The sequence below is a fragment of the Phaenicophaeus curvirostris genome, chromosome 5 (assembly GCF_032191515.1).
Source record: "Phaenicophaeus curvirostris isolate KB17595 chromosome 5, BPBGC_Pcur_1.0, whole genome shotgun sequence".
Classification (NCBI taxonomy): domain Eukaryota; kingdom Metazoa; phylum Chordata; class Aves; order Cuculiformes; family Cuculidae; genus Phaenicophaeus; species Phaenicophaeus curvirostris.
The window spans coordinates 68,538,410-68,563,327 of NC_091396.1; the positions used below are offsets into that span (position 1 = coordinate 68,538,410).

The 24,918-nt window shown below is 54.0% G+C and overlaps 1 protein-coding gene and 1 long non-coding RNA gene across 8 annotated transcripts in view; one reads left to right on the forward strand and one right to left on the reverse strand.

Annotated features, from left to right (window-relative positions):
• TRIM9 (tripartite motif containing 9) overlaps positions 1-24,918 on the forward strand; it is a 62,155-nt gene that overhangs the window by 27,411 nt on the left and 9,826 nt on the right. For 5 of the 7 annotated variants that reach the window (XM_069856803.1, XM_069856804.1, XM_069856805.1 and 2 more), the window contains exons 2-7: positions 8,234-8,329; positions 8,712-8,834; positions 17,194-17,304; positions 18,317-18,470; positions 19,973-20,130; positions 21,532-21,670. In XM_069856803.1, coding sequence (XP_069712904.1) covers positions 8,234-8,329; positions 8,712-8,834; positions 17,194-17,304; positions 18,317-18,470; positions 19,973-20,130; positions 21,532-21,670 — 781 coding nt within the window. The remainder of the gene's footprint in view (positions 1-8,233; positions 8,330-8,711; positions 8,835-17,193; positions 17,305-18,316; positions 18,471-19,972; positions 20,131-21,531; positions 21,671-24,918) is intronic. The other 2 variants (XM_069856806.1, XM_069856800.1) reach the window with 1 other exon arrangement.
• Positions 442-24,724, reverse strand: LOC138720594 (uncharacterized). Its single transcript, XR_011337439.1, has 3 exons — positions 24,645-24,724; positions 21,138-21,163; positions 442-531 (listed from the first exon to the last, which is right to left on the reverse strand). It is a non-coding gene; the product is annotated as an uncharacterized lncRNA (long non-coding RNA).

Here is a 24,918-nt window from a genome sequence, read left to right on the forward strand (position 1 = left end):
TGTCTATGGGCGTTGGGTGCCCTCAGCTCTGCAGATGGGTGGAGGGCTGGGTGCTCTGCTGCTCCACATGGATCGATAGAGCCATGCTGGATCGGACCCTTGAGCATCCCTTGTACTGGAGAGGCTGTAACTGAGCCGTGCTCCATCCAGGGCTGGGGATCATAGAATCATAGAATCCCTAGGTTGGAAAAGACCTTTGAGATCGTCAAGTCCCACCGTACCTGGCCACAACTAAACTAGATCTCTAAGCACTTCATCTCCCCGTCTGTTAAACCCGTCCAGGGATGGGGACTTCAACACCTCCCTGGGCAGCCTCTGCCAGGGCCTGAGAGCCCTTTCAATGAAGAGGAAAAACTTCTTCCAATGTCCAATCATCCTGTCACCTGTCACTTGGGCAAAGAGACCAACACCCACCTCTCTACAACCTCCTTTCAGGTTGTTTGTAGACAGTGATGAGGTCTCCCCTCATCCTCCTCTTCTCCAGGCTAAACAACCCCAGGTCCCTCAGCTGCTCCTCCTAACCCTTGTTCTCTAGCCCCTTCCCCAGCTCCGTTGACCTTCTCTGGATGCACTCCAGGACCTCAGTGTCTCTCTTGTAGTGAGGGACATTGATCCTTATGTTTTCCCAGTCGTGCCATGGCAAAGGGCATCGTGCTTCCCCAGGGAGGGTCTGCCAGTGCCTGTGATGAATAGTAGCAGTTGTAGTGGCATCTCTGCCTCTTCCAGAGATGCAGAGCCTGGAATTAACTCCAATGTCAATACAAACCATCCCAGAGATAATCTGCTCTGCAGATGCTTGCCTGCCCCAGAGACCTGGAATGCCTTGCGTGTGGGGAGGATCATCTGCTTTGCAGACCTCGGCTGCCCTCCAAGCAGCTGCAGAGGCAGCAGGAGGAGCCCAGCCTGGAGGCAGCTCCCCACACGGAGCTCCTTTTCCAGGGGCTGCTGAACCTTAACAGTTACCATTTCATCTTCCTCCTCCGTGCCCTCCCAGTGCTGAGAGGGGCTCCAGGAAGGCTGGGGAGAGGCTCTTGATCAGGGAGTGCAGGCATAGGACAGGAGGGAATGTTTTTAAGCTGAAAGAGGGGAGGCTGAGAAGAGATCATAGGAAAAAATATTTTCCTGTGAGGGTCGTGCTCTGGCCCAGCTTGCCCAGAGCAGGGGTGGCTGCCCCATCCCTGGAGGGGTTCAAGGCCAGGTTGGATGGGGCTTGGAGCCCCTGATCCAGTGGGAGGTGTCCCTGCCTATGGCAGAGTTGTGGAACTGGATGGGCTTTGAGGTCCCTTCCAACCCAAACCATTCTATGATTCTGTAATAACCTGATGGTGCTGGCATGGCTTTCACATAGCTTGTGTAACCCCTCCTTGGATTTCTCTTCCACAGAACTCTCCTGTCTCCTAGCAGACCAACGTAAGCTTTTATCACCCACAAGGTCCTGTAGCAAGGAGTTCACAGCTTAAGGCTTACAGTTGGACTCGATGATATTAAAGGTCTTTTCCAACCTAAATGATTCTGTGATTCCAGCCGCATGCCCTGTGAAAGCCACCTGCTTCAGGCAGTTGCAGACCATGCCTGCTCCAGAGGCCATTTGCACCTGAGACTTTGGACAACTGCGCCTGCTTGCCAGCCATAGACAATCTAGGTGGTACTTGTCATCCTGGGACAGAAAACTCACCCCAAAAGAGCTCTCGGCATTACACTGAGAGCCCAATACCCACTCCAACATCGCAAGCGTTGCACCAGCTCTTGTTTCTTCTCTCCTTCCAACCAAATCATCTCGCAGATGGTTCCTATGCGGGAGCATCCATACGGAGGTAAAATAGTGAGAAAAGATGCTGTTCCCAGCTGTTCTGCTGGTACCCTCGAAAGGATGAGGAGCTGTCACAGATGCTGTGGTTGAAATCATGTGCTTTTTTCTTTTAATTAAAGCATAGGACCTACAAACTTGGAATTGAATCTTGAGGCAAGCTCACTGTATGTGATGCCTGACTAATTAAAATGGGATGTATAATTAAAACTCGCATTCAGTCAGGAAGTTGATGAAGCTAAACTGCTGCTAATTGGCTTGCGGCTCCAGACACGAGAGCGTCACTTTTTGATTCAATGCTGCCCAAGATGAGAATCAAGCTTTCCTGGAGCCCCTTTCACAGAAACACAGAATCACCAGGTTGGAAAAGACCCCCAGGATCATCGAGTCCAACCATTCCTATCAATCACTAAACCATGTCCATGAGCACCTCGTCTACCTGTCTTTTAAACACCTCCAGGGATGGGGATTCCACCCCCTCCCTGGGCAGCCTCTGCCGCTGCCCAATGACCCTTTCTGTGAAAAGGTTTTTCCTAATGTCCAGCCTGAACCTCCCCTGGTGGAGCTTGAGGCCATTCCCTCTCGTCCTGTCCCCTGTCCCTTGGGAGAAGAGGCCAGCACCCTCCTCTCCACAACCTCCTTTCAGGGAGTTGTAGAGAGCAATGAGGTCTCCCCTCAGCCTCCTCTTCTCCAGGCTAAACACCCCCAGGTCTCCCAGCCACTCCTCTTCTCCAGCCCCCTCACCAGCTTCATTGCTCTTCTCTGGACTCGCTCCAGAGCCTCAACATCCTTCTTGTGGTGAGGGGCCCAGAACTGAACACAGGATTCGAGGAGCGGTCTCACCAGTGCCGAGTCCAGAGGGAGAAGAACCTCCCTGGACCTGCTGGTCACGCCGTTTCTGATATAAGCCAAGATGCACTGGAAGGTGCTCCAAGGTCTCCCTGGAGCCTTCTCTTCTCCCAGCTGTACAAGCCCAGCTCTCTCAGCCTCTTAGATTCCCGAGCTGTGAACTGTTGGAGGCTGGAAGAGCTCCATTTTACAGAAGGTGCTGTGCTGCAGTCTGTGTTTGGCCTGACCTTGAGCAGAAATGTCCTTTTCTGATCTCATTTGAATTTGTGACGTTTCACTGTCGAGCGCAAGCTTGGTTTCCTGCACGTGGTTGCAGCTCTTGCGGGCTGGGGAGAGGCAATGGACAGCTTCATGGCTCCTGCGTGGGTGAGGGCTTGGGGAAGGGGCTTCCAGCTGGCCAGGAGACCTGAGCTAGTAGCTGGGTTTTGGCTTGCAGTTGGGTTTTGGCTTGCAGAGGAGCCCTCATTGAGCAGAGAAGGAGACTGACATCTCTCCTGAGCACTCCGGTTGCTTTCTCTAGTGTCAGAGCCTGTGAGCAAGCTGGGGTTGGAAGCGAGAGCAACTGCTCCTCTCTCTTGCTGGTGGCCAACGCCAGCTAACTTCAGATCTTTCCTGGTATGACAGATGGAGCTGTCACGCAGAGCCAGCGCCCCAAATCCAGCATCTGATACCGAGCAGGACCCAGCAAATAACACACTCGGCTCCTTCCTTGCTTCAAGGTAAACTTGAAGGAGCTCCATCCTGGCAGCTGGGTTAGGAAGGAGGAGAACCACACCGGCTCCATCTGGGAGACAATGCGGAGTTTAAAATGGTGCTTTTCTCTGTTTCTGGGAGCTTGCTCAGCCCTGCTGAGCCACAAGCCTCCTGCACTGCCTGAGCTCACCCCTGCTCTGGGACAGGGGAGAATCGGAGAGTGACAGAAATCCCTTTGTCAGCCGTGCCTGGGAAGAGGGGTTACAGAGCTATTAGCGAGCACAAAGCGGGGACAGATTCGCAAAGCGGGGAGGGATTCGCTCCTAAGTGCTCTGGGGACAGAGATTTAAATGTTTAGCTCCCATTAATGCTAATGTGAATGACAGAGGGCTCTTCTTACTGCCTTGAAACAAGAGCATTGAAAAAGAGGCCAGCTTTCTGCAAAGAATAAATTCGCTTGGTTTTAAGAGGGCGATAAATGGGATTTTTCTTCATTTCACACTCATTAATTCCCCTGCCTGTGCTAGCTCCGAGTGGGACTGCTGCAGTCCAGCACGTGCAAACTGGCTGGCCCACCATACTGGAGGATGTGGGGTCTCCATCCACCACCTGATCTTCAGAGTGGGGTTCCTGGCACCTGCAAGCCCAAAGATTTTGTTTCTACATGGGGGTGTGAAGTCCAACATTCCATCTTTTTGCATGGAGGGGAGATCCTTCCAGCACATGGCAGAAATTTTAACAGCATCCACAGGAGGTGAGGCTTGAGATCCTTCTGATCCCTTCCTCCCTCGCTGAGGGCTCCTCCTGAGTCTCCATCTCCTGCTCCCACCATGTATCATGGAACGATCAGGGTTGGAAAAGCCCTCTAAGCTCATCCAGTCCAACCATCAGCCCAACCCCACTGTGCCTACTAAACCATGTTCCCAAGTGACACATCTACATGCATTTTGAACCCCTCTGGGGATGGAGACTCCGCCACTGCCCTGGGCAGCCTCTGCCAGGGCTTCACCACTCTTTTGGTGAAGAAATTTTTACCTAATATCCAATCAAAACCTCTCCTGGTGCAACTTGAGGCCATAGATCACACGCTTGTGGGAAACCTGTGACTCTGCCTCCTGCGTCTGATGATTAAATCCTCCAAAGCAACAAACTGCTTAAAGCTTGGGTTTGCTCCAAGGGTCGTGGAAGGTACCTGTAGAATTTATGGGCCCAATCAAGTCATTTAATTTCTCTTGGCAGCCTCTGACATATTAGCATAATAACAGAAACCAGAAGGGCTTTGTTTTTCTGTGGCGCTGGGTTATGAATCACATTGTCACTGCCCCTGCAGCGCTGCCCTCAATGAATACATTCAAGCCTGCCCGTGAATGCCTGTGTGCATTCCCATACGCGCTCCGTTGTCGTATAGTATTAATTAACCTTGTTTAATGGGCTAATGGTGATGGCTTGCAGCTCCAAGTCCCTGGTGGAATGACTCTTGCCAGGAACAGCAGGGATGCTGTGGGAGAGCTGGGAAGGTGGTTCTTTCAAAGACGTCTTGTGCAGGAATGTATCTCCACTCCAGGAGAGAATCAGCACGATAGGGACCATTCCTGGAGAGCAGCATGGAGCTCATGCTGATGAAAACACAAATCTTAGAGGTCTCGCGTCCAGTGAGGAGCCTGTGGCCACCCACACGTAGGAGTTGGCACCGAGAACATCACAAATGAAGGGAAGGGATGAGCTGGGGAGGGGGATGCACTGAAAGACCACAGGGGTGGGTGGTTGGAAAGCAATGGACCATCTTTTTGTGGACTTTTCATGGCTCGACCATTGTGCTGCGAGAGTGCTGGTGTCCAGGGTGAAGGAGCTGCTCTTGAACAGTGAACGAAGCACTTCCTATACAAGGCCAGGCTGAGAGAGTTGGGGTTGTTCAGCCTGCAGAAGAGAAGGCTCCAGGGAGACCTTAGAGCAGCTTCTGGTACTAAAAGAGTCTCCAGGAAGGCTGGAGAGGGGCTCTGGATCAGGGAGGGCAGTGATAGGACAAGGGGGAATGGTTTGAAATTGGAAGAGAGAAGATTTAGAATAAACATAAGGAAAAAATTATTCACAATGAGGGTGGTGAGGCCCTGGCCCAGGATTCCCAGGGAATCATAGAATCATAAGGTTCGAAAAGACCTTTGAGATCATCAGCTCCAACCGTACCTGTCCTGTCCACGTCCTGGCTGCCCCATCCCTGGAGGGGTTCAAGGCCAGCTTGGATGGGGCTTGGAGCCCCTGATCCAGTGGGAGGTGTCCCTGCTCATGGCAGGGGTGAGACTGGATGGGCTTTGAGGTCCCTTCCAACCCAAACCATGTCATGATTCTATGATTCAAATGCTTTCCTATTAGGAGATACAAAGATCCCCTTTCTGAAATGTATGGTGCTAGAAAAAATGTCCTTCTAAAGTCTTTATTAAAAGAAAAATCCCACCATGCTGCACTTGTAACGAGGAGCTTGTAAACATAACAAACTCCTGCTGATTCTCTATGAATTGTGTGTGGTGTTGGAGACCAGGGCCCCCCAGCGCTCGGTTCTCAGCAAACCGAGGCTTAAGACATCTTCTTAAATCGAGGAGGACCGGAGCCATGCATGGGCTGTGCAGGGTGAGCACGGGGCAGGGCAACGGAGGGGTTGGCAGGGCTGCATTGTCCCTGCCGTACGTGGAGCCTCTTGTGCCATGAGGAGCAGCTCAGGCTCCAATCTCAGCTCTCCTCCAGCTCTGGGTCCAAACTCAGCTCTCCTCCAGCTTAGGTCCAGCCTCAACTCTCCTCCAGCTCAGGTCGAACCTCAGCTCTCCTCCAGCTCAGGTCCAACCTCAGCTGTCCTCGAGCTCTGGATCCAAGCTCAGCTGTCCTCAAGCCCTGGATCCATCCTCAGCTCTCCTCCAGCTCTGGATCCAAGCTCAGCTGTCCTCCAGCTCAGGTCCAACCTCAGCTCTCCTCCTGCTCAGGTCCAACCTCAGCTGTCCTCCAGCTCTGGATCCAACCTCAGCTGTCCTCCAGCTCTGGATCCAAGCTCAGCTCTCTTCCAGCTCTGAATCCAACCTCAGCTGTCCTCCAGCTCTGGATCCAAGCTCAGCTCTTTTCCAGCTCTGGATCCAACCTCAGCTGTCCTCCAGCTCTGGATCCAAGCTCAGCTCTCTTCCAGCTCTGAATCCAACCTCAGCTGTCCTCCAGCTCTGGATCCAAGCTCAGCTCTCTTCCAGCTCTGAATCCAACCTCAGCTGTCCTCCAGCTCTGGATCCAAGCTCAGCTCTCTTCCAGCTCTGGATCCAACCTCAGCTGTCCTCCAGCTCTGGATCCAAGCTCAGCTCTCCTCCAGCTCTGAATCCAACCTCAGCTGTCCTCCAGCTCTGGATCCAAGCTCAGCTGTCCTCCAGCTCTGGATCCAAGCTCAGCTCTCCTCCAGCTCTGAATCCAAGCTCAACTCTCCTCCAGCTCAGGCTCCGACCTCAGCTCTCCTCCTGCTCGGAGAGGGGAGGGAGGAGAGATGTGGAGGCCCTGCTGAGCTGACTTAGCAATCCCATTTTTATTAGAGATGCATTTGCTGATTAGCCTCACATCCTAATGACTCGGGCGCGATAAATTACAAAGGAAATGCAGGAATCACTGGGGTTATATTAACATCTCCTGGGGAAGTGGCAGTAAGGTCATTTTCTGGGCCATTAAATGGTTGCCATTCATTTGCTCCTTCGTCTCTCTGATAGCAGTTCTTCCTTTCTCGATTTCAGCCCAGCGCCATCTCAGCAGGCGCTGCGCTCCGGTGACCTCGCATCCCTCCTACACTCTGCTCTCCCTGCTCCCCTCTCCCCTCCTCCTTCTCCCGGTGCCTGCAAGGACATCGAGGGGCTGGAGGGTAACAAAGCTAGGGAAGGATTTAGAGCAAAGGCCTTCTGAGGAGCGGCTGAGGGAGCTGGGCTGGTTTACTCTGGAGGAAAGGAGGCTGAGGGAAAACCTCATCGCTCTCTACAAGTAGCGTGGTGGGGGTTGGTCTCTTCTCCCTGGTAGCCAGTGACAGGAGAAGGGGAAACAGCCTCAAGATGCACATGGGGAGTTTTAGGTTGGCTATTGGGAAGAATTTCTTTACGGAAAGGGTTCTCAGGCCCTGGCAGAGGCTGCCTGGGGAGGTGATTGAGTCCCCAGCCCTGGAAGTGTTTAAAAGATGGATGGATGTCATACTTGGGGACACGGTCTGGTGGTGGACTTAGCAGGGCTGGATCAATGGTTGGACTTGATGATCTTTATGGCTTTGAATTGGAAGGGAGAGATTTAGATTAGGAAGAAATTAGGACATTAGACATTAGGAAGAAATTCTTGACAATGAGGGTGGGGAGGCCCTGGCCCAGGTTGCCCAGAGCAGGGGTGGCTGCCCCACCCCTGGAGGGGGTCAAGGCCAGGTTGGATGGGGCTTGGAGCCCCTGATCCAGTGGGAGGTGTCCCTGCCCATGGCAGGGAGTTGGAACTAGATGATCTTTAAGGTCCCTTTCAACCCAAACCATTCTATAATTTTATGATCTTAAAGGTCTTTTCCAACTGAAACCATTCTGTGATTCTATGCCAACATCCCAGGGTGCAGGGCACAGTGAGGCAGGTGCCAGCCTGGTCCCAACGTCACTTTGAGACCTAAGATGAATGTGGCTTCTCTCTGATCACCCAGGGAAGCCTGTGGAGCAGGTGGACACTGAATATCTGCTTTCCAAGCCTGGAGCATCCATGATGGCGGCTCCCCCTCCTTTTCCTCTCCTTACTGTCAGAGCAGCAGAGGCAGAAGGACACCTCAGGGGGTTGCTGAAGGCAACTCTCCTCCAGCACAAGGATGAGTCTGTGACCTGGAAGTGACCTTGCTTTTTTTTGTCCCTGCAGAGCCAGCTTTCCCAAGCCCTGAACGGTTTGTCAGACAGAGCCAAGGAAGCAAAGGAGTTCCTGGTCCAGCTCCGCAACATGGTGCAGCAAATCCAGGTACTGTGTCACCTGGCCAAGGAATGTCCCCTTCCCACCAGGATGAGCCTCTGTGATCCTGTCCCATCTCCCCAGATGCGTTTGGTGGGTGCTCTCCCACCTGACTTTCCATGTTACCCCCTTGCAGCCCTCCCAAAAACTGCTCCTCCCAAAGCTGCCTGTGTCACAGAGCGAGGAGCAGAGACCCATACCCTTCCCCTCTCTGCCATAGGGATGGGTCAGGATGGACCAAACCTGTTCCTCACCTGCCACCACCGCATCTGTCGTGAGCCAAGGGTGAAATCACCCCATGTGCTCTTGGTATGAGTTTCTGTGTCACCCTGGTGCGGCTGCACGTGTGAAAATGTCCCACGTGGCTGTGATGCTCTGCTCTGACCCGCAGGAGAACAGCGTGGAATTCGAAGCCTGCCTGGTGGCCCAGTGTGATGCCCTCATCGATGCCCTCAACAGAAGGAAAGCCCAGCTGCTGGCCCGCGTCAACAAGGAGCACGAGCACAAGCTGAAGGTGAGTCCCTACCCACCAGCCCAGATGGTCAGAGAGCTTTCTGCAGGGTTGACACCAGAGGGGGACAAAATCCTTGTTGCTGTTGGTTGGGTGAAGTGCCATGGGGAGAGTGGACTGGGGAGGTCACTAGAAAGCTGCTCTTCTTGCTTTTTCCATTGCTGATTCCATCTTGCTGCAGACACCCAGCCCACTCTAAGCGTGGTCAGGCCTGAGCAAGGAGTCGCTTCCTCCAGGTGGTTCCCACTGAATTACTTGACTGCTGGGCCCATTACCAGACGTTAGGTCAGCAGAGCCACACGTAGAGCATCCACTGGCTGAAAAAGGACCTTGTTTGTGTCCCGTGTTGCTTCCAAGCTACTACCTTGATCCTGCAGGGTGCTGAGTGCCTGTAACTTCTGCTGGCTTCAGCTGAAGTCCTCGGGCACTTGGTATCATGAGATGCCAGTTTTGTCATCAGGCAGGAGCAGGAATTGCAGTTTCCAGCACTGAATGGGGCTCCTGGAAAGCTGGGGAGGGGCTCTGGATCAGGGATTGCAGGGATAGGACAGGGTGGACTGGTTTTCAGCTACAAAAGGGGAGACTGAGATGAGATCTCAGGGAGAAATGTTTTGCTGTGAGGGTGGGGAGGTCCTGGCCCAGGCTGCCCAGAGCAGGGGTGGCTGCCCCATCCCTGGAGGTGTTCAAGGCCAGGTTGGATGGGGCTTGGAGCCCCTGATCCAGTGGGAGGTGTCCCTGCCCATGGCAGGGGTGGAACTAGATGGGCTTTGAGGTCCCTTCCAACGCAAACTATTCCATGATTCTGTGCTTCTGTGACTGGTGATGTGCAGTGATAGCTTCAGCCCTTCCCATAGGAGACCAGAGTGTGTGTCCACTTGCCTCTGCCACATCCCCAGAGCAGCCCAGCTGAGGAGGAGATGAGCAGATTGATTGATCAGTGAGACTCAGCTGTGCCACCCAGGAGCCCTTTCAGATCCAAATGAGTTGCTCCAGCAGCCAGTGTGGAACCACAGGCCCCTGGCTGCGGCTGATCCCTCCACGGGCGGCCCTCCAGCCTGCTTGGAGGTTGGTTGGCCATCACATTATGGCACTGCGGGAGCAAGGAGAGCCGCAGGGGGATGGAGAGGCCAGCTGGCCTGGTGCCACAGCTGCCTCTCACTGGGGATCCCGAGTTCCCATTCCCACACAGCACCCAGAGTTCAGCTCCATTTGGCTTCAGGGTTGACCTGCTTTGGCTTGACACATATTCCATGGAGGGAGGCACAAATCCAGGTTTGCTCAACACTAATTGCTCTGGACAGGGAGAGATTTAGAATCATAGAATGGTTTGGGTTGGAAGGGACTATAAAAATCACCCAGTTCCAACCCCCTGCCATGGGGATTTGGGAGTAAATTAATTTGGAAGGGAAGTTTCCCTGCCTTTACCCAACCTCCCCTTACCCTTTGACTCAAATTAAGAAGTCAGGCTTAAAAAATAATATCTGGGGGATCAGTGAACCAGGTGCCCATTCCACCTCCAGGACAAACCTTTGTGTCTGTCCTGCTCCTTTTTGATGGTCCTGGCTTTCAAAGGAGCAGTATGGTCTTCCCAAAAGGAAGTTGTCCTAAGGTACCAGCCAGTTTGAGGAGGAAAGATGTGCACACCGTGGTGTCTGAATACCTTGGGAAGGACGTTGACACCAGGAGCTGGGCACTGAGGAGCTGTGATTGGGTTGCAAGGCGTGCCTCTGGTTTCCTGATGTCCCTCAAGCTTTCTGCTTGTCCTCTTGAAGAGCTGAATCAAGTCTGTCCTCTAGCATCTGTCCATGTGCCGTGGTCTCTGTAGTTCTCTCTGCACTGCAGGTCTCTACAACGCCCCTTCCCACGGGTGCTGGGCTTGTGCAAGCCTGCAAGATGTGCCACCACTGGCAATGTTCTGGGTTGTTAATGCAGCAGCTCTGCTGCTCCCAGCTCCAGCCTGAGCCTCCTCTCTCAGTAGCAAGAGGCAAGTCACCATGGAAACATCCACCTGGAAATGCTCTGCTCACAGACTGCATGATTGTGGAATTCAGCACAACTGAACCATTGGATTCACCCTGCGGATGGGGGACTTGGGGTGCTGGGGGATGAGAAGCTCAACATGAACCATCAATGTGTGCTCACAGCCCAGAAACCAACCGTGTCCTGGGCTGCATCCAAAGCAGCGTGGCCAGCAGGGAGGGAGGGGATTCTACCCCTCTGCTCTGCTCTGGTGAGACCCACCTGGAGTCCTGTGTCCAGTTCTGGAATCCTCAGCACAGGAAGGACACGGAGCTATTGGAGCAACTCCAGAGGAGGCCACGGAGATGATCTGAAGGCTAGAGAACCTCTGCTATGAGGCCAGGCTGAGAGAGTTGGGGTTGTACAGACTGGAGATGAGAAGGTTCTGGGGAGATCTCAGAGCAGCTTGCAGCACTGAAAGGGGCTCCAGGAAAGCTGGGGAGGGGCTCTGGATCAGGGAGTGCAGGGATAGGATGAGGGGGAATGGTTTTAAGCTGCAAGAGGGGAGATTGAGATGAGATCTTAGGAAGAAAGGTTTTGCTGTGAGGGTGGGGAGGCCCTGGCCCAGGTTGCCCAGAGCAGTGGTGGCTGCCCCATCCCTGGAGGGGTTCAAGACCAGGCTGGATGGGGCTTGGAGCCCCTGATCCAGTGGGAGGTGTCCCTGCCCATGGCAGGGGTGGGACCGGATGGACTTTGAGGTCCCTTCCAGTCCAAATCATCCCATGATTCTATGATCTGTCCTGGGGATTGTTCCATCTGGGTTTGCAGCCCTGCTCCCCAGACCATCGCTCTCCACCCCACAGCCATGCAGGTGACTGTACCTGAGCCGCAGAGCACTTAGGATGAGGACCCTCTATGTCTTCCACGTCACATCCGCAGCAGGACTCACCTCAGGCACAGAGGAGCTGAGGTTCAAGTGAGGTTCAGTGCTTTGAAAGCCAGTTTTCCAGGCAAGTACTAAAAAGAAGGTGAGGAAGTCATTGAAGTAGAGATGGGTGCAGATGTTTCTGCCTTCTAGGAGCTGTATTAAAATGTAAATTATAGTTAATGTCACCTTACAGGGGAGAAAAGCTCTTGAAATACATTTCCTATTTTAAGGTAGTCGTGAGCTGTGATGAGTGCGCAGCAAAAACCCTTTTTATAGGCTGTAATTAGCTGCTGGTTTCTGGCTGTTGCCTCCTTTGGCACTGACAGGGACTAAAAAGGCATTTGAGATAAACGACCATAAACAAAACGCCTGGAGCTACCCAAATCCCCGTTAGCCCTTTCCCAGAAGGTGCCACTGCTCAGGGAGGTTTGTTACCCGCCTGGCTGCAGGAGAGGTTTGTAAACTGTCCACCTCCACGCCTGATCCGTGGCATTCATGGTTTTCCTGGTGCTCTGGTGAATATTCCAGCCCTCTGTGGTCTCCTGAGGCTGCCCCTCAAGCCCAACGAAGTCACATTTGCTTGAGGAACTTCCAAATGCTGCTTTGAGCTCAAAATCCTCCTCATTCCTGGGGTACCAGGGAGCTGAAGTGCCCCAGGGAGTAGAAATGCCTCGTGTACAGGAGGAACCACAGGATGCTTCAGGCCACGTGGAAAACTTACAGGCTTCACTGGTCCCACTGGGTGTAGACGATGCTTTTGAAGTTATGGGGGATGCTCATGCCTTGGTTTTAAGACCTTTCCCTAACCAAAGCAATTCATTCTGACTTTTGGCTGTTCAGCCTGGACAAGAGAAGGCTCCAGGGAGACCTTAGAGCAGATCCCAGTAAAAGGGGCTCCAGGAAAGCTGGGGAGCATGGAGTGTACTGCTTACGGTGTTTCTGAGCACCTACAGCCAGCTGCCCCAAGCTCCTTCTGGTTAGATTTTGAGTATCTCCAAGGCTGGAGACTCCACAGCCTCCCTGTTCTGGGTTTTTAACCACCGTTATGGGGAAAAATGCTTTAAATAGAATTTCTTGTATCTCATTTTGCATCCATGTGTGTAAAGCTTTATGTAGCCTCCACAGCAGCTGGCAGCAAGCGTTTCCACTCCAGACCAGCCCTTTATTAGCGGGGATAATCCACCAGGAAGCTTGGTAATTACTCAGTCTGGAGCTGCCTGGAGCTGGGCTCACCTCACCCCTCTGCCAGGGAGTGGGTAATGTGGAGAGGCAGAGCCAGGGCTGGCGTCTCTGTGTCCCAGCTCCATCCTCCCAGCCAGAGCTGCAAAGCCCCAGAGGGCTGATGCAGGAGCAGTGGTGGCCAGTCCCCTCCATAACCCGGTCTCTTGGCTAAGGGGGTGGCAGGGGAGCCAGCCACATGTCCATGGAATTATAGAATTGTTTGGTTCGAAAAGACCTTTGAGATCATCAAGTCCAACCATACCTGTCCACTACTAAACCAGATCCCTGAGCACCTCATCTCCCCGTCTTTTAGACTCCTCCAGGGATGGGGACTTCACTGCCTCCCTGGGCAGCCTCTGCCAGGGCCTGAGAACACTTTCAAGGAAGAATTTTTTCCTGATGTCCAATCTGAACCTGCCCTGGAGCAACTTGAGGCCATTTCCTCTCATCCTTCCTTGTTACTTGGGAGAAGAGACCAACACCCACCTCACCACAACCTCCTTTCAGGAGCTGCAGAGAGGGAAGAGGCCTCCCCTCAGCCTCCTTTTCCCCAGGATAAACAGCCCCAGGTCCCTCAGCTGCCTCTCACAGCCCTTGTTCTCCAGCCCCTTCTCCAGCTCTGCTCCCTTCTCTAGACACACTCCAGCCCATCAATGTCCTTCTTGGAGTGAGGGGCCCAAAACTGAACACCACGGCTGTCCTGCGACACCGTGCATGTCTTCACCAAGCAAATGCCCTTCCTTGGAGGGGCTCCTGGCTGGCTGGTGGTAGCAGATGGCAATTCCACTGGTAATGCTGCGAGAGCATCTACTCAGGCAGGGAGAGGCTCACAAATTCATTATCCTGGGCAAACCAGGCAGAGATTTAAGCTGCAAAGAAGATTAGAAGATTGTTTTGCCAATCCTGTCTTTGCTCTCGTCCCAGCTTTTGTGTTTTCTGGGCGTTCGGGGTGTGATCCCCACTTGCCCAGCTGCAGCCCGGCCGGCAGGGAACACAAACCTCGCTCTGGCTCCGTAGTTGCAGTCAGGAGACGTTCAACCAGCGAGGTGAGAGCCCGCAGGCTGGGCTCACCTCACACCTGGTGGTAGCACCATGGTCTGAAGCTGAGAGACCCCACGTGTAACAAGTAACGAGTGATAGGACTGCAGAAAATGGCCTCAAGTTGCACCAGGGGAGGTTCAGACCAGATATCAGGAAAAACGTCTCTAGTGAAAGAGTGGTGAAGCCCTGACAGAGTCTGCCCAGGGCAGTGGTGGAGTCTCCATCCCTGGGAGGGCTCAAAAAGCACGTAGATGTGATCCTTCAGGACACGGTTTAGTAGGCACGGTGGGCTTGGGCTGCCTGTAGGACTGGATGATCTAAGAGATCTTTTTCAACCTTAATGATTCTATGATTGTACATTCCCATGGCCGACAACTCTTGCAAGAGCAGAGGAGAAGAGGTCAGGTTAGTGTGAGGGGCTGCTTTGTGTTGCGTGGCAGAGTCTGCAGGTTGTGCAAGGCTTTGCTCTCCTGCTACACCACCCAGATGCCACCCTGACCATCCCCATGGAGTAAGGATGTCCAGGGACCTGCCGACGCTTTCAGGAGAGGTCAGCGTAGGAGTCCAGATCTCCAGGACCAGCTGCTGCTTCCACTCCATCCCAGTTGCCCTCCAGGGCACTGAAGTGTTGGAAACTGGCACTGAATGAAGTCTTCCCTCTAGTGACAGTGTTTGTGGCAATCCTGCCGCTCGCTGACTCCATCTCAGAGCCACCCAGCATCTCTGCAAGCCTCCGGAGGCACGTTTGGGACTAGAAGAGCAATATGGGAGCTCCACCTGCTGCCCCATCCATCCCCGAGACGGGGTGTGCTGGCTGCAGCCACCTCCCCAGCATCCAGCCTGGCTCTGGCCTCTCTCTGCTGGAAACTGGGATTACTGGGATTGCTAAAAGCAGCAAGAGATGGCTGCTCCCTAATTACCAGCTCCTGGCTAAGAACGTGCTTCGTAGCATTTCACACCAATAGATATGTTGTCCCAAGTTGCCGAACTGGTAATTCTTTTCTTCCTGTTAGCTGATTAAGTAGAGGTGATTAAATCATAATTAAGCAACACCTGATGTGATTGATTGCCCTGCTGGAGTCATGGCACCCCTTGAAAACCAGGTTAATTCACTGCAGGAGGCTTCGTTTCACCTCCCCGTCCCTCGGACTGGTAGGGATGCTCCTCACCCTAGGGTGGACATTCAAGTTGGTGGGCACACAGGTGCTGGGATTCACCAGCTGCTGTGCCGAGGACACAACGGTGCTTTCAGAAATGTTAATCGCTGCTTGTTGCAGCTTTTTTCTCTCATGCTGCAGCTGCAGCTGCTGATGGGAAGCTCCTTTTTACTGCCTGTAACATCCTGAGTCGCTGCGGTCTCCAGAGCTGTGTAGCTTTGTTCAGTCCTAGTGGAGAGCTTTACACAGCCTTAAAGCTCTTCCATTAGAAAGAAGAATTATCTGCCGTGGGCATGTTCCTATAAAGCATAAAATCTTTTTCCTGAGCTGCTCTGCCAGTCTCCCGTGACAGAAATCTCACTGGCACCAGGTGCAGATCTGTGCTGTCTCCTGTGGGGATGCAGCGTGAGGGACCAGGCAGCCTTCAAATACACCCTGGTGGTATCAGAGCCTCAACCCTGTCTTCACCCCTGTGTTTCAGGGAAGGTCAGCGCTGGCTAAACCACACACTTGTATTCATAGAATAATGAAAGAATTTGGGTTGGAAGGGACCTTAAAGATCATCTAGTTCCAACCCCCCTGCCATGGGCAGGGACACCTCCCACTGGATCAGGGGCTCCAAGCCCCATCCAGCCTGGCCTTGAACCCCTCCAGGGATGGGGCAGCCACGCCTGCTCTGGGCAACCTGGGCCAGTCTCCCCACCCTTATAGTGAAGAAATTCCTCCTTATGTCCAGTCTAACTCTGCCCCTCTTCAGTTTATCCCCATTCCCCTCATCCTATCACCACAATTCTTTGTGAACAGTCCCTCCCCAGCTTTCTTGTAGCCCCTTCAGGTGCTCTGACCAGTATTCTGCTACTGGGATGCCGAAAAATGTTGCTGTGGGGGAACCATCGATGGGTGCGAGAGGATGCGCTCCAGCGTGCAGCCTGAGCAGCCCCAGGCAGAGCCTGGCGTGCAGTCGTGACCCCCGCACAGGGCAGGATTTATCTCCTCTCACTGGCACAGCTCTCCCACAGAGCTCATCCCCCTTCTGCTGCTGGAGCCCGTAGAGAAACATGAGGCCCTTCTGCAGCGTGATCCATCTCAGCTGACAGAGCCAGTCCAGAGGAGGCCATGGAGATGATCCAAGGGCTGGAGCAGCTCCTACACAGGGACAGGCTGAGAGAGCTGGGGGTGTTCAGCCTGGAGAAGGAAGGCTGCAGGTAGATCTTAGAGCAGCTGCCAGTGCTGAAAGGGGCTCCAGGAAAGCTGGGGAGGGGCTCTGGATCAGGGAGGGCAGGGATAGGATGAGAGGAAATGGCTTTCAGCTGAAAAAGGGGAGATTGAGACAAGATCTCAGGAAGAAATGTTTTCCTGTGAGGGTGGGGAGGCCCTGGCCCAGGTTGCCCAGAGCCGGGGTGGCTGCCCCATCCCTGGAGGGGTTCCAGGCCAGGTTGGATGGGGCTTGGAGCCCCTGGTCCAGTGGGAGGTGTCCCTGCCCGTGGCAGGGGTGGAACTGGAGGGGCTTTGAGGTCCCTTCCGACCTAAACCATTCCACCATTCTGTGATGGGGAGAGGAGCATCTCAAGCAGATCATCAGTCAGATTTGGGGCTGTGGGAGATGATGCACTGGAGATACCAAAACAGCAGGATCGCTCCTCAGCCAGACTGTTGGGCACCAGCTCCCAGCACGGTTTCGTGCTGAGGATGGAAGGGACAGCCCCACGGAGGCTGCTGCAGCAGCAGCTCTGTATCAGGAGGTCAGCATTTGCTTTGCATGGAGTTGATAAGCTGACATTTGGAAGCTATCTTAATTAAAAACAGAGCGTGCGACTGCCCTATGGCTTTGACTAATTACCTGGGTTAATAATTTTGAGCTAAACAACACTCGCTGTTATTCACCAGGATTTCAGAGGTCGGGAAGTTGGTAAATGAGTGTTGGCCAGTTCTGCCTTTTTCTCTTCCCTTGAGTCTTTGGCTTTGTATCGCCCCGTGTCCACCAGTGCCAATGCCCCTTTGCTCCCCGTCTCGCAAAATCTCGTGCCTCCAAACCAATTTCCTCGTCCCGCTGCAGGTGGTGCGAGACCAGATTTCTCACTGCACGGTCAAGCTGCGCCAGACCACGGGCCTGATGGAATACTGCCTGGAAGTCATCAAGGAGAACGACCCCAGCGGCTTCCTGCAGGTCAGTGGGGAGCTGCTTGCGGCTGGGCTGAGTGGGAAGTTACACCAGTGATACCCCAGCTTTTCCAGCTGTGAAACCAAGGGCCAACCTCTCATCGCCTCCAGGTCCACAGCAGATGAGAAGCAGAACCAAGCTAGGGGTGTTTCTGACTCTGGTTGCAGCAGACGGCGGTGGGTCTCTGGAGCTGAGGTCACATCATGCTGTCCCATTGTTCTCCAGTGGGAAACGGGCATACAGCCCTCGAGAACTGCATCCCAGCACTCAGCCCCGGGCTGGTCCCTCCGGTACCAGACCCTGCCTTTAAAATAGTCCCTGAAGCTCCTGGGGTCCCTCTGCCCTCTAAGCATGCAGCAAAGGGCAATGTACTCAGCACTGGTGAGACCGCTCCTCGAATCCTGTGTTCAGTTGTGGGCCCCTCACCCCAAGAAGGATGTTGAGGCTCTGGAGCGAGTCCAGAGAAGAGCAACGAAGCTGGTGAAGGGGCTGGAGAACAGGCCTTATGAGGAACAGCTGAGAGAGCTGGGGGTGTTTAGCCTGGAGAAGAGGAGGCTGAGGGGAGACCTCATTGCTCTCTACAACTCCCTGAAAGGAGGTTGTGGAGAGGAGGGAGCTGGGCTCTTCTCCCAAGTGACAGGGGACAGGACGAGAGGGAATGGCCTCAAGCTCCGCCAGGGGAGGGTCAGGCTGGACATTAGGAAAAAGTATTTCACAGAAAGGGTCATTGGGCACTGGCGGAGGCTGCCCAGGGAGGGGGTTGAGTCACCTTCCCTGGAGGGGTTTAAGGGATGGGTGGACGAGGTGCTGAGGGACATGGGTTAGTGATTGATGGGAATGGTTGGACTCGATGATCCAATGGGTCTTTTCCAACCTTGTGATTCTGTGAAACCGCGTGCGATGATGTCCTGGGCTTTGGCAGCCAGGGACAGGAGTGGCAGCTGGGGAGGTGGGGAGCAGGGTAGGGGCGAGGCACAGCACGCAGCCCTCGGTAGCTGAGGCTGCTCCTTGCCCCCAGATCTCCGACGCTCTCATCAGGAGAGTGCACTTAACCGAGGACCAGTGGGGAAAGGGGACGCTCACACCCCGGATGACCACGGACTTCGACTTGAACCTTGACAACGCTCCTCTGCTGCAGTCCATCCACCAGCTCGACTTTGTGCAGATGAAAGGTAAGAACATTTCCGGTGCCTTTCAAAAACCTGTTTCTGCTCATGCTGAGCTCTTCTGTGCAACTCATCCCAGCAAAGGGGCAGCAGAGGAGAGTTTCTCTTCTTCTCCCAGCAATCTTGGGCAGCCCATACCCAGAGTTATACCTCTTCTTGGGTGGCTTGGACCCTTGGGGAAGCTTTCTGCCTGCCTGACCCAGACCCCAGGGCAGCTGTGTGCCAGGTCAAGGTGCTAGGAGCTTAGTTTGGCTTGGTGGTGCTTTAGGAGAGCCAGGCTGGGCCCTGCTCAGCTGGTGGAGATTGGGACTAGGATCTTGGAGCAGCACAAGGCGCTTCCCAAACCTTTCCTCACACACACATTCACTTGCTTGGTTCTCAGCAGCATCTGGCATGGGCTTCTAGCAAGCTTCCTGCTGCGGACAAAGCACAAACACAACAGCACAAAGAGGCACATCACGTGGCTCAGGGTCTTTCCTCCCTTCTCTCTCCTCCCTGTTGTTATCGACCTTCACTTCAGTGTTAAATTCCTACTCAGTCTCCGCTCCCTCTGCGCTCACTCCCTGGTGGCACGGAGAGCCGCTGCGTTCGCATCACGTTGCAGGGAGCAAAGAGCTGCTCCAACCTGTGAGCAATTTGTGACTCCACAAGCCCTAAGAAGCTCACAGAAGAAGCAAATGGGCTGCGCCGCAGCGGAGCTCAGGAGGACATCGAATGTAGCCCTCTGCCTTTGGCTGGTGCAAATGAGCTGCCTGGAGGAAAGGCCACCAGCTGCAGGTCTGGCATGGCTCTTGATTGTCATCACGGCTGGGTTTCCTGACTCGAGAGCCATTTGCACCCCAGCATTTCGCAGTGGTCAAACACAGGAAGGCTGTTGACCACGCGCTTCCTCTGTAACGTTAACGAGCATCTTCGAAACTCGGCTTGTATCAGAAACAGTGTGGCCAGCACGAGCAGGGGAGGGATTGTGCCCCTGGACTGAGCACTGGTGACTCCACACCTTGAATCCTGGTTCAGTTTTGGGCCCCTTGCTCCAAGAAGGACATTGAGGGGCTGGAATGTGTCCAGAGAAGGGAACGGAGCTGGGGAAGGGGCTGCAGAATGAGGGTTATGAGAGGCAGCTGAGGGACCTGGGGATGTTTAGCTTGGAGAAAAGGAGGCTGAGGGGAGACCTCATCACTGTCTCCAACTGCCTGGAAGGAGGTTGTGGTGAGATGGGTGTTGGTCTCGTCTCCTAAGTGACAGATGATGGGACGAGAGGAAATGGCCTCAAGTTGCACCAGGGCAGGTTCAGATTGGACATCAGGAAAAATTTCTTCCCAGAAAGGGTTCTCAGGCCCTGGCAGAGGCTGCCCAGGGAGGTGGTGGAGTCCCCATCCCTGGAGGGGTTTAAAAGGTGGACAGACGAAGTGCAGCTGCTCCTCATAAGACTTTTGCTCCAGCTGAAATATCCCTCCTGCTCCTCCTCTGCGGTCGCAGCAGCCGGAGTCACACTAATTTGTGTTTAGTTTCCTCCCCAGTGCCGGCGCCGCCGATCCTGCAGCTGGAGGAGTGCTGCACCCACAACAACAGCGCCACTTTGTCCTGGAAGCAGCCCCCGTTGTCGACGGTGCAGGTGGAAGGCTACATCCTCGAGCTCGATGATGGCAACGGCGGCCAGTTCAGGGTAGGTGCTTGGAGCGTGAAGCCAGGCTTGGTGGCACCGTCTTGCTCGTGGCTCCGGTATTGCCTCGCCATGAAGTAACTGCAGTAACCTTGAGGTTTTTATGAGTGCCCTCCTTCCCTGGAAACATGGGAGCTCGCTGCTGGGGTGCCCAGGGAAGCTGGCAGTGTGGACAAGCTCCTCTTTGGAGTAGCAAGGTTATTTGAGGGGGTGGAAACACCTTGCCAGTGGTCTCTATGGCTTGCAAACATATTCGAAGTTCTTGTATTTTTAGGTTGCTAAAGATTTCATGCAAGGTACGCTAATTACCATGAAGGACTTCTGGTTTGCCAGCTGCCAGCAAGCAGAGGTGTTTAAGGCCTGGGGGCTCTTAAATTGCTGTAATTACACAATTAAAATATGATTATTTTTCTCCAATCTGACACACTGATAATTATCTTGGTGTGTTCACATCCACTGAGAGCAGGAGCAGGGATTGAATTCCTCCACAAGGAACTCAGCCAGGCAGGAACTGAAGTAGAGTCAAGGCAGAAGAGAGGTAACACGGGTGGGATTGGAGAGAGGAAGGAGCAGGAGGCTGTGTGTGGGGAGACCGAGGCACAGCACAGCCACCCCAGCAAGGTGGCAGCGATTCATAGAATCATGGAATGGTTTGAGTTGGAAGGGATCGTAAAAATCATCCAAGTCCAACCCCTCCTGCCAAGGGCAGAGACACGTCCCACTGGATCAGGGGCTCCAAGCCCCATCCAACCTGGTCTTGAACCCCTCCAGGGATGGGGCAGCCACCAGTGCTCTGGGCAGCCTGGGCCAGGGCCTCCCCACCATCACAGTGAAGACGTTCTTCCTTATGTCTAATCTGAATCTCCCCTCTTTCAGTTTAAAACCACTGCCCCTTGTCCAGTCACAACAAGACCTGAAAGCAGTCTGTCCCCACCTTTCTCACAAGTGCCCTTTCAGCACTGGAAGCTGCTCTAAGATCTCCCCGGAGCCTTCTCTTCTCCAGGCTGAACAACCCCTGCCTTCTGCCTGCCCACACCTCAGCCTGTCCTCCTACGGGAGGTGCTCCAGCCCTCGGATCATCTCCATGGCCTTCTCTGGGCTCTCTCCAAGAGATCCATGTCCTTCCTGAGGGCTCCAGAACTGGACACAGGGCTCCAGGTGGGGTCTCACCAGAGCAGAGCAGAGGGGCAGGATCCCCTCCCTCGCCCTCTGGTCCCACTGCTTTGGCTGCAGCCCAAAGTATTGTCAAGGATCAAATCTCAGAATCGCTTTGCTCTGCTTTAGCCGTACCTGGTGCTTCTAACTGCACCCCAGGCAGCAGAGCATGGCTGAACCCACCACATCCACCCGGAGCTGTTCTTGCACCCCTAAGACCGGTCACTAATTGCACTTGCTTTGATGCAGGAGGTGTACGTGGGCAAGGAGACCATGTGTACGGTGGACGGGCTTCACTTCAACAGCACCTACAGCGCGCGCGTCAAAGCCTTCAACAAGTCAGGAGTCAGCCCGTACAGCAAGACTCTGGTCCTCCAGACATCTGAGGGTAAGGCATCGCGACGCCTCCAGCCCGCCGCGCTCCATCTCTGCTCACACGCACGCGTGGGGCGCGTCCAGCACACCCGAGCTTAGCATCACCACACAGGGAACCTGGTCCTCCAGTCCCTCAGCAGGAGAAGCAGCGCTGATGGGAGGGGAAAGGTTGTGTCAGGAGCCTTGAACAGTGCCAGAGTTCCTCTCTCACCCCTTTCCCTTGCAGAAAATGTTCTTTGGGGCGGTACAACGAGAGGCATCCTGCAGAGAGGAGGTTCAAATTGGGTTGCAGCAGGGTTTGTGTTAAGCAAAGGGAAGCTCAGATGTGTTCATTAATTGCGTTTAAACTGAAATGACGCTGTCAACGTTGCTCCTGAGATGCTAAGGGCTGTGCATGGCTGTACAACGCCACAACCACACGATGTCTCCTCCAGACCATGGCTGTGCACGACAGAGAGCAGAGGGACCAGGGAGCCACACACGTGTCCAGCCACGCTGGCATCATCTGCCTCACCCCACACCGGCAGGCGCTCAGTTAGAATATTAAACACTCCCTTGCAGGTTGCAGAGGAGTCTCCTCACCTGTCTTTAAGTGCATTTGTCACCCCAGGCACTTAATCCATCGTGGAAAATTGGCTTGTTTCTAGCATGGAGGTAGAGAGTCATAAAGCTGGTTCCAAGAGATGAAGTGGGAGTATGAATCATAGAATTATGGAATGGTTTGGACTGCAAGGGACCTTAAAGTTCATCCACTTCCAACCCCTGCCATGGGCAGGGACACCTCCCACTGGATCAGGGGCTCCAAGCCCCATCCAGCCTGGCCTTGAACCCCTCCAGGGATGGGGCAGCCACCCCTGCTCTGGGCAACCTGGGCCAGGGCCTCCCCACCCTCACAGGAAAACATTTCTTCCCAAGATCTCATCTCGATCTCCCCTCTTTCAGCTGAAAACTGTTGCCCTCATCCTCTCCCTGCCCTTCCTGATCAAGAGCCCCTCTCCAGCTTTCGTGGAGCCCCTTTCAGCTCTAAGGTCCCCCTGGAGCCTCCTCTTCTCCAGGCTGAACACCCCCAGCAGTGGGTGATGCAGCCATGAAGCAAGGAATCTGCTCCCACTGCTGTATCTGCCCCGCTGCAGCCTTGCTGCCAGGCAAGAAACCCCCAGGGATTTTTCCACGCTCAGTTTTCTTTACTCCCAGAGTAAAAGCTCTTTTTTTCCAAGCCGCGTGAAGATCTGGTTTGCAGCAGTATCACCAGAGGTGGCTGGTAGCCAGCTCTAGAGACCCTGTCAACTGCTGACAGATGCAATCTGGGGTCAGAAGGGAACACACACAGCTTGTGGGGCAACTTCGGTGAGATCCTTCTTGCCACAGAGCACTTCTGGTGGCTTTGAGCAAGGAGAAGAAAGGGCTTTCTGTTGAGAACCGATTTACAAACAGAAGCGCAGGAAGGATACACGTGGTTTTTCCTTGCTTGCCTCCACTTATCTGCAGGAGATAACTGTTCCAGCTCAGAGCGTGTGCCAGGTGTGGCTGCACGGGCAGGACAGGTTGGCCAGGAACGGGACCCACATTTGGCAGAAGTAGAGTGGAGAGCAAACCTGTAGCAAACGCTCCTCGTATAAGAGGCAGAAAACTCAAGTCACAGGTCACAAAGGCATGGCACGTCCATCTGAGGGCTGTGTGCATGTTTGCAAAGCTGGGCACCAGCACCAAGGAAGCTGCAGCGTTCCTCTGGAGATCCATGAGCAGGACAACCCGGATCCAGCCCTATGCTGGGGTGGCCAGGGCCACTCCCAAAGCCTGGAGGTCAACAGTTCTCACCTACTTCACCACCCAGCTTCACCAACCTTTGCAGGAGACAGCAGAGCTTTGGCTTCTGGTCTCATTTGTGTCTCATAAGACCAATTTGAGATACAGTTTCCTAAACAAAACGGGATGGACTTTAAGTTGTCACAGCCAAGAGTTCACAGGGTCCCTGCTATGAGCACTCCAGCTCTGCTTTCCTCTCACAGGCGTCCTCACCGTCCAGCCAGTCTCCAAAATACGAAAGATCCTGGGGAAAAAAAGAGCTGTTCATGGTCCCAAAGGGCCAGGCTGTGCTGGGGCCGGTGCCAGCAACGAGACGTTTTGCTCTTCTGAGCATCAGATGAGCGTTTCCTGCATCGCGCCTTCTCACTGAATGGGCTTGTGCATTTGTTATTCCAGCATGAAACAGAGGAAAAAAAGTCAAATAGACCTGGAGTATTTGGTGCTTTTAGACACTGGCTGAGCTTCTTTGGACTCAAAGTGAAATAAATTACATCTCTGTGCAGCTTCCGGATATCTGAGTGCCTTGGTGAATAGAATTCCTCACACATCACAGCTCTTGCTTAGGCTTTTCTTTATGGTCTTTACAGCAGTATCAGGCTTTAAGTGCTATTTTCTCTGAAGTAGTCTTAGCTTTCCCCTTCAGCCGCGCTCTGCGAAATGGCTGCGTGGGAAGAAGGGACAAAAGAAGAGGCCAGCTTGATAGGAAGAGAACATCTCTCTGAACACGGCTGTCCTGCTGGAAAGTGAGTATGACAGAATCATAGAATCACTTGGTTGGAAAAGACGTTTGAAATCATCGAGTCAAACCATAGCTGTCCACTGCTAAACCAGATCCCTGAGCACCCCATCTACCCGTCTTTTAAACCCCTCCAGGGATGGGGACTCCGCCACCTCCCTGGGCAGCCTCTGCCAGGGCCTGAGAACTCTTTCTGTGAAGAGTTTTTTCCTGATGTCCAACCTTAACCTGCTCTGGAGCAACCTGAGGCCATTTCCTCTCATCCTGTCACCCGTCACTTGAGAGGAGAGCCCAGCACCCACCTCACCACAACCTCCAGCAGTGATGAAGTCTATTCTCAGCCTCCTTTTCTCCAGTCTAAACCACCCCAGGTCCCTCAGCTGCTCCTCATAAGACTTGTTCTCCAGCCCCATCACCAGCTTCGTTGCCTCCTGCCTGCCCACACGTCAGCCCTCATGCTGGGCTGCTCCGTGCCTTCAGCCACACTCACCTGGACACATGTCACCTGTGCTGCCCGCAGCCATGCTCTGAGAGCCGAGAGCCTGGGAGCTGTCCCCACATCCCCTTCCCTCAGCTGCTCCGAGTCTCCAGCTTTAACCATGGCTGCAGAGTTTCAAGGCAAGCCTGGTTTTGGCTTCTTGGATGAGACACAAGCCTTGGAGCAGAGGACCAGGAGGAACACCTTGCTTGTCACACCTTGTCCCCTCTGCTGGGTTCCC